Below are 8,947 nucleotides of genomic sequence, written 5' to 3'. Positions count from 1 at the left end.
GATTTTAAAAAAGTAATAATTCCTGTCTCCCCAACTAGACTGAATTCTCCATGATGGCAGAGACCAGTTTTATCCCTAGTGCCTGGTGCATAGTAGGAGCTCAATAAATATTTACTGGAAGAATAATGATTGTGTACGACCTGGGTTTATGTGTACTTTAGTGTCTATAATTTGTCTCTGAACTGTTATAAGCCGAGTGTGACATATGTCTGATATTCTCTGAGAATGTGAGAACTGTCCGAATTATGTATGTGGTATCTGTGTGTTCTGGCTGCATTTTGTGCATGTAATCTGGGAAACTGTGGAAAACATATATATTAAACACCCATTTTATGTCAGATCCTGGGTTAGACCCAGAGTAAAAACGACTTCCTCTGCCTGTCCCGATGAATTTCCAGGAGGTTAGATATTCAGCAGCGTAGGAATTTAACCACGCCTAGCTTCCGCACATTGTCGAGGCGGGGCTGGAACAAGGAGTGGAGCCGGATTTAACGAGCTCCGCCCCCAGATCGGCAGGCTTTTTTTTTTTTCCATTCCGGAACGTTTTTTCCCCACTCCACCACATTTTCCTCCGGACCCTTTTGAACGACGAGCACTTCCGGAGTCTCTCAGCAGTCGGCGTGGTCCGGTTGCTGATGCTGTCCTTTCCCCTCTCCCGTGTCGGCTAGATTGGCTCGCGCTCGCCCCGCCGCGGGTCTCCCGGCCTCATGGCGGGTCTCACCCTGTTTGTGGGCCGCCTCCCGCCCTCGGCGCGCAGTGAGCAGCTGGAGGAGCTCTTCAGTCAGGTGGGGCCAGTGAAGCAGTGCTTCGTGGTGACCGAGAAAGGTAGGGGGGCGGTCGAGGATAGGGCTGGGGTTTCCTGGGAGCGGGATGGGGGCAAGGACACTCTTCTAGACTTCAGGGAGACATTTTTTTACTCGCCCTTAGAAGAAGGGACTGGGAATCGAGTTTCTTTTCCAAACGTACTCTGCCTTCTGTGGGTCCCTGGGCGTCGGTTTGTAAAAGTTAATGCATCCCCTTAACGTTTTATAGCGCTGCCCATTTCTTAACGCGGGTTTCCATAATAAATAGCTAACTTTTAGCAAAGATCAGTCAGATTTATTGAAGTCAACAGATTGCCAGGCAGGGTGCCGAGTTCTGGGTTATCTCATTTAATTTTCTTAGTAATCTTGTTGGATGGGTATTCTTACTCTTATTTTACAGATGAGAAAACTGGGGCTTAGGGAAATTTAGTAGCTTTAGTTAAATTCTTACAGCTTTTAAGTAGTGGACCCAGAAATTGATGTCTAGACCCAGAGCTCTTAACCAGTTTGTCATTCATTCACCCATTTGTTTATTCAGAAAACACTCATTGCCCACTACGTGCTAGACACTGTTCTGTGTCCTGAGGATATAGCAGTGAACAAAAGCAAAAACCCAAAAAATCCTTGCTGTGTCTTCAATACATGGGGAAAACCAGCTAATAAATAAGCAAAATGTCTAGTGATAATGGTGATAATTGCTAAGGAACACATAAGTCAGGAAAGGGGGAAAGAAAGTCTGGGGTGGGGTTAGGGGGAAAGATGGGTAGGGTGACCAGAGAAAGCCTGACTCAGGTGATATTGAGCATGTGGCTCTCGGGGTAGAGCAATCCAGGTGGAGGAGACAGTAGGTGCAAGTTTTGGAGGAATAATAAATAGCAAATCAGTCGGGTAACTGGAGTGCAGTGAAGGAAAGAGAATTAGGAGATGAGATCAGAGAGGAAACAGGATCACATCGTGTGAGACCTTATAGGCCATTGCAAGGACTTTTGGCTTTTACTCTGAGATAGCAAACCGCTGGAGGGTTTGAGTAGGGAGTGGTATGATTTTACTTACATTTTGAAAGATTCTCTCTGGCTGCTGTGTTGAGAATAGACTGCTGGGAAACAGAACAGGAGCAGAGAGTCCAGTTAGGCTCTTGCACTAATCCAGATGAGAGATCCTTGTGCCTTGGACCAGGATGGGAGCAGTGGAGGTGGTAAAAACTGGTTGGAATGTGAATCTTTTTGAAAGTAGAGCTGAAACCATTTCCTGATATAAGCTGTGAAAGAAAAAGAGGGGTTAAGTCCCAAGGTTTTGGGGTTGAGCTGCTGGAGAGATTTATTGATTTGTAGAATACTGCTTTATGCTTCTTGTTCTGTTTGATACTTGTCATATTGTCAGGGAGGGTGGCATGTATTAGAGGAAAGGAAAATCGGAAGGGTTTTAATTGTAGAAGGCTTTCTTCTTACCTAGATTGTCAAGGATCACCCAAGATGGGCACCTAATCTTAACCAGAATATGCACATGCTTTCCCTCCAAATCACCAGGCTGTCTCTGTAGATGGCTGCCTCTTTGCCTCTCAGCAGAACTGGTGGGAACTGGCATCTCTTACACCTACCCATAAACTTCCTAGGTATCTATCTGAGTGTTTGAGTAGGCAGGCTAACAGCATGGTAATAATCACCCCATCCTTAGCTTCTATTTTGTAACAAGTTATTTTTAGGATTGTCAACATGGCTCTGATTGCTATACAAGCCATGGCACCTGCCTGGTTCTTTGTCATTTTAAGTACTTATATGTGGATGAGAAAATGGGAATGCTATGCAACAATGTTTTTTTAAACTGCAGTTCATTATCCAGTAGTGAATTTTGAGTGGGTCAAGACTAGAATTTTTAAAAAATGAAATAAATAGAGGAGTACATCCACACATGGTAAAGGATAAGTGTTCACAGAACTTTAATTTCTGTTTTGTAGAAAGAATATATGTGTGTACTGGGTTCTGATATAAATTACATTCCTTCCTGGGGTTGTGGTTAAATAAAATTTTGAGAAACATGCTATAGCGGGCCAGTTGGTTGTTTTCCAGGGAAGAACAGGCCATTGAATGGGAATTTTGCTTTGGATCCTCAGAATATAGACTGCAACCTTATTCCTTGTGTATGTGTTCTAAATCCTTAGAATTCCTTATTGTCTTTTTTCATTTAAAAAGATGCCCCTTCCTATCTAGACAGCTGAGAGATTTTGCAGAGTGCTGTATTTAGTGGGATGGAAGGAAGGGAATGTGGGGTGAGTTCTACTCATTAGTAGTGGCATGTCTCTTAACCTCTCTTTAAGATGGGAATAATTTCACAAGGTGGTTGTGAGGACTCAAGAAATGTATGTGTAATATTATTACAAAGTCAATAAAAAAAAAAAAAAGAAATGTATGTGAAAGTGCCTTGTGCAGACATATGGAATGCATGGTATTTATTTTGAGAACTTGCTTTTATTTGGGTACTTAACTTCCATATTTTTCAGCTGTTTGGTTGTACTGATTGGGAAGAGCCTTGATTTTTTTCTTGTTTTTATTTCCTGGAAGATGAGTGGGCAGGAAGGAGTTCCAAGAGAAATGAAACCACTTGCCATGTCACAGTATACTTTCCTGGCACCAAGTGCCAATTATATGGATCAGTGTCCTGTGCTAAAGGGCTTGTACCCTGAAGCAGATTGGAGTATAATTGAAAAAGAAGCAGAATATGTAAACTCTCTTTCCTTTTCTTCTTTAAATAGTAGGCAGATGACTTGTTCTGCCTTTTCCTTTTTGATGCAGTTACTTAAAATTTTACTCTACAAAAATGTTGGCCAAAAAAGCACACCAAGAAAGGGCAAAGATGGGTTACAGTTATTTATAACTTTTAACTGCTTTGTGCTAATATCCTTTTCTGTAGACATTAAATTTTTGAGGGTCATGTGGAAAGAATCTGGGGCCAGTAATTAGGAATTAATTCAGTTACTAACTCTCTGTGTGACATAACCAATTACTCATTTGGAAAGAAGACATGATTATCTTCACTTTTCCTTCTTTGATATATTCTGAAGAAAAAGTGAGATGAGATTTACAGCTGCTTTGGAAAGGTTTAATTTGATATTGAAATCTAAGGAGTTGATAATGATGGTGATATTCTCTTCTGGTTCTTGAAGCAGTGTTTGTTGTTTGAGGTGCTTTGGCAGGGCTTCGCTCATTCATTGCTGATCTATTCAGAGGACTGCTTTATTATACCTAATTTTTGAAGCTACCATATGTATCTTACCTTCTCTGGAGATGTTCCCTTTATTTGGTGTTGTGTTCTTCTTTGGGGACCTAATGTATATCATGGATCTTCATATTCTTAAGATGATCTAGAAAGGAACCTAACAGAAGATGCCAAATTAGAAGAGGTAGAAGGCTAATAGGTTCGGAGCAAAGTGGGTCGGGGGCTACTAATACCAACCTTGTTTCTTTCCTTTCTGAAATTTCAGACAGACTGAAAACAGTTTGGCCTAGTAGTATGTAGCTTTAAGCTTTACTGGTTTAGGGCTCTTAGCTTACAGTTATCTCTTCTTTCCCCCACTCCCCTTCCTTCCCACACTGTTTAGGGAGTAAGACATGTCGAGGCTTTGGCTATGTCACCTTTTCCATGGTGGAAGATGTTCAGAGGGCTCTCAAGGAGATCACCACCTTTGAAGGTTGCAAGATCAATGTGACTGTTGCCAAGAGAAAACTGAGGAACAAATTGAAGGAAAAGGGGAAAAATGGTGAGTTTTTAGTCCCTGAAGGGAGTTTCCCCCTAGAGTGAGGAGGACTACTATGATAATAAAAGAGAAGCAGAGTGGCATAGGGGTAGCTCCCAGCACTTAAAGCTTCCTGAATTTCTTTCTTCTTCTTTTTTTTTTTTTAGGTATCGGGGGCTGGGGATTGAACCCAAGACCTCATATATGGGAAGCCAGTGCTCAACCACTGAGCCCTGAGTTGGTTTTTCATTTGTTTTGCTAGTTGTTTGTTTTTTGTTTTGTTCAGGAGGCACTGGGAACTGAACCTGGACCTCTCGAATGTGGGAGGCAGGAGCTCAACTGCTCGAGCCACATCCATTCCCTGAATTTCCTTTTGATGTCCCAAATCATCCAATGTATTTTGTTACTCATTTTAGTCCTTGGTTTACTTCTAAGTCTGGAAAATCTGATGTTCTGGGGTGTTACCATGCTTAACTCTGTGGTAAATGCCCTCTGTAGCAAGTAGATTTTTTTCCGTGATACTCTGGGCCTATAGGCAGGTGGTTTTGGAGCACAGACTTATTATTTCATTGTCTTTTACTTTTAGAAAACTCAGAGTCCCCAAAAAAGGAGCAGAAACCTAAAAGAGTCAAAGTGGCAGATAAGAAAGCCAGATTAATTATTCGGAACCTGAGCTTTAAGGTAAGAAAAAAATTTGACAATGTCTGTTGTGAAGGCTATTGGAGTTTAAATATGCTCATTGATGGAACTCCTTACCAAGATGGTATAATTGGGCTTAATTCCTTCTGGAACTGAACCAAAGCCCAGTTGAATTCAGACAATGGACCTTTATAAACCAGAACTTATTAAGGATGCTAAGTGTAAAGATGCATTCTTTTTAGGGGAACTAGTACCAAAAAAAGGGAGGGGAGAAAAAGCTCTTTGACTTCTCTCCTTTTGTCTTTTATTTTTTGTTTATTTATTTTTAAGATTTATTTTATTTATTTCTCTCCCCTTCCCCCCCACCCCCGCCCCAGTTGTCTGTTCTCTGTGTCCATTTGCTGCCTGTTCTTCTGTTTGTCTGCTTCTGTTGTTGTCAGCGGCACGGGAATCTGTTTCTTTTTGTTGCGTCATCTTGTTGTGTCTGTTCTCCATGTGTGCGGTGCCATTCCTGGGCAGGCTGCACTTTCTTTCGTGCTGAGCGGCTCTCCTTACAGGACGCACTCCTTGCGCATGGGGCTCCCCTACGTGGGGGACACCCCTGCGTGGCAGGGCACTCCTTGCGCGCATCAGTACTGCTCATGGGCCAGCTCCACACGGGTCAAGGAGGCCCGGGGTTTGAACCGCAGACCTCCCATGTGGTAGATGGACGCCCTAACCACTGGGCCAAGTCTGCTTCCCCCTTTTGTCTTTTAGATAGAAAGTGAAGATGTCGTCTATCTAGAAATGCTTAGTGTCCTAGTCTCAAAAGTGAAAAAGGAATAAAAATAGTCACGCTCTTCCTAATGAATTATCTTAGTAGTAGTTTTGTTTTATGTGATTATATCTTTTTTTTCTTTTCCTTACATTTGGCCTCAGTGCTCAGAAAATGACTTGAAGACAGTATTTGCTCAGTTTGGAGTTGTTCTGGAAGTAAACATCCCCAGGAAGCCAGGTACTAGCAAACCTTATAGATTAAGATTATGTAACTTGTCTTTTTTTATGTTATCTGTGATTTAAGCTCCATTTGTAATAGAAATACAGGTCCATGTCACAGTCTTCAATTATGCGATACATATAAATCTGGCATAGTCCTTGATAAGTAATGAAAACAAAAATAATAATACCTCCTCCCCCAATGATATTTTTACTTAGCTCAAAGCTAGTTTAGAAGATTAGCTGCAGTTTAAGAAAATGTATTGCTTTCCCCAGGCTCAAGTGAGAGAATATTAAGCAAGAGAACGTATCCTATAGCTTTGGGGATAGCCCAAGTTGCTGTGGTTTCCATCTAAATGTTAGTGTTCTGTTGGCTTCTCACCTGCTGGCTCTAACTTTTATATGTGTGCACACAGATGGAAAGATGCGTGGCTTTGCTTTTGTTCAGTTCAAGAACCTCCTGGAAGCTGGAAAAGCTCTCAAAGGCATGAACATGAAAGAGATAAAAGGTAAGTTTTCTATACTTATACTATTGATGTTTCTGATGTTTGGGTGAATTATCACAATAACCCACTTTCTCCGTTTTTAAAACGTATTTGTATTCCTGAGAGTTTCACTGCTAATATATGTTGTGGTTTAGTATTCCTAGTACTTGATTTTAGGATTAAATTCAAAAGAACTCATGCCAGGATTCTCTTTTCTTTATTTGCTAATGAGTGTTCTTTTAAATCCCTAAGAAAAAGGCCCCTGAAACAATCACTGATAGATGCAGGTTGGTGTCTAGGGGACTTGGGATTTGCAGGTTCCTCTTTCTTGTTTACGGTTACTATTCAGCATCCTTAGGCTATTAAATTGATTGTAAGCCTACTCTAGGTGTTGATTTACCAGGTACCATGCCTAAAGAAGAGATTGGTTTAGAAAATTCCTGGCACCTGAGTAGGGTGCAGAATATTCCAGAATACCTATTTTGCTTCTTACCAGTCTAACTGAAAGCTTATTAGTCTAACTGCAAGCACTGTGCTAATCCTTTATTTTTTGCTCAGTTGTAGTGCCTGCATAGAAAGGCAAAATTTCTCTTCATTGATAAAGAGGTTAAAGGTTAAAAGGAGTAGATAGCCGCTGGGAGCTTTGTTTAAGGATTGACATTCTCTGAATTCACTGGTTCCATTACTATATTTGGTGACTATGAAGTCATTTTCAGGAGATAAGGATGTTAAAAGGAGGAAAGCCTTTCTGATGTCATTTTTCTGTCTGACAGGGCGGACAGTGGCTGTGGATTGGGCCGTGGCGAAGGATAAATATAAAGACACACAGTCTGTTTCTGCCTCAGGTAAGATGTGGTGAAGTTGAGTAAGTGAGGTTATTTGCCCTGGAATGAGAGTGTGGAAAATATGAAAACAACTCTAATGCCTGTGGTAAAAAGTATAAGGGGGAGCAGATGTGGCTCAAGCAGTTGAGTGCCCGCTTGCCACATGGGAGGTCCCAGGTTTGGTCCCCAGTGCCTCCTTAAAAACAAAAAACAAAAACAAAACAATAAGCAAACAAGTGGAAAAACCAGCTCAGGGGAGCTGATGTGGTTCAGTGGTTGAGCACTGGTTTTCCCACTATGAGGTCTCAGGTTCAATCCCTGGTCCTGGTACCTCAAAAAAAAGTATAAGGGATCCAGATATCCATTGACAGATGAATGGATAGACAAAATGTGGTATATACATATAATGGAATATTTTTTAGCCTTAGAAAGGAGTAAAATGTTGATACATGCTACAGTGTGGATGGACTTTGAAATCATTATGTTCAGTGAAATAAACAGGCAAAAAAGGACAGCTATTATATGACTCCACATACATGAAATATCTAGAATAAGCAAATTCATAGAGACAGAAGGTAGATTAGAAGTTACCAAGTACTGGAGCAAGGGGTCAATGGGAAGTTACTGCTTAATGGGTTCAGAATTTCTGCTCGTGATCTTGAAAAGGTCTTGGTAATAGATGGTGGTGATGGTAGCACAACATTGTGAATGTAATTAATACCTATGAGATGTACCTTTAAAAAAATGGTTAAAATGGAAAATTTTGTGTTTTTTATAGGTATGTATGTGTGGGTATAAAAACATATAATATATATATGTTACCACAACTTTAAAAAAGGAACCTGATTGTCAGTGAGAATTTGGAGCTGGAGATATCAGAAGCCTAAGATTAACCAAAGAAATGAGATTTAGGAGTAAAACAAACTGAATTCTAGTTGATTGAGAAATGATCTCAGAGCTGTTTGTCAATTCATACGGTACCATTTGGTGATCTGGTTCCAAAACATAGAATCTTTTTAGTCTAAGCCCACTTCAAGGTAACGATGTGAGTGAGGAGTGGGGTCTGAGTTCATTGTCCCCTGTATTTCCTGTCCTTTCACAGTTTTTCATAATAGGGAGTGATAGAACATTAAAAATAGGGAAACATAAAACAAAACTTGAGTTTTGTGTAGAAAACAATTAACTTTTAAGTCACCAGGATCTCAGAGGATAGAACTCTCAGAGGTAGAAGTTCAGAGCTGGACTCCAGGGTGAGCTTTTTGCTGGCCATGGTGTATAAGTGGTAGGATCTTTGGGGTAAGTCATTTGCTACTTCTCTCATTCTGAGTGATATTAACCTTCTGATGAATTAACAAATTCCAAAGGAATCTGAATGATGAAGATTTGTTATTGTTTGTTCTTTTGCATTTTTTCCTTATACTTCTCCTATTTCATACAGTGAGAAAAATATATGAGATTTTCAAAACCAAAGGAACTAAGAACTTGGGGTAG

At 40.7% G+C, this 8,947-nt stretch overlaps 1 protein-coding gene across 1 annotated transcript in view; it reads left to right on the top strand.

Moving 5' to 3' along the window:
- The first annotated feature begins 577 nt into the window (after positions 1-577).
- Positions 578-8,947, top strand: part of RBM28 (RNA binding motif protein 28) — a 31,003-nt gene continuing 22,633 nt past the window's right edge. Inside the window, exons 1-6 of the mRNA XM_004485115.5 lie at positions 578-825; positions 4,399-4,557; positions 5,120-5,214; positions 6,091-6,166; positions 6,564-6,656; positions 7,406-7,477. Of these exons, the coding sequence (XP_004485172.2) occupies positions 708-825; positions 4,399-4,557; positions 5,120-5,214; positions 6,091-6,166; positions 6,564-6,656; positions 7,406-7,477 (613 nt within the window). The 5' untranslated portion in view covers positions 578-707. The remainder of the gene's footprint in view (positions 826-4,398; positions 4,558-5,119; positions 5,215-6,090; positions 6,167-6,563; positions 6,657-7,405; positions 7,478-8,947) is intronic.

Source organism: Dasypus novemcinctus, chromosome 5 (genome assembly GCF_030445035.2).
Source record: "Dasypus novemcinctus isolate mDasNov1 chromosome 5, mDasNov1.1.hap2, whole genome shotgun sequence".
Taxonomy (NCBI): Eukaryota; Metazoa; Chordata; class Mammalia; order Cingulata; family Dasypodidae; genus Dasypus; species Dasypus novemcinctus.
The sequence above is the reverse complement of the archived record's forward strand: the minus strand, read 5'-3'. Positions and strand labels throughout refer to the sequence as shown.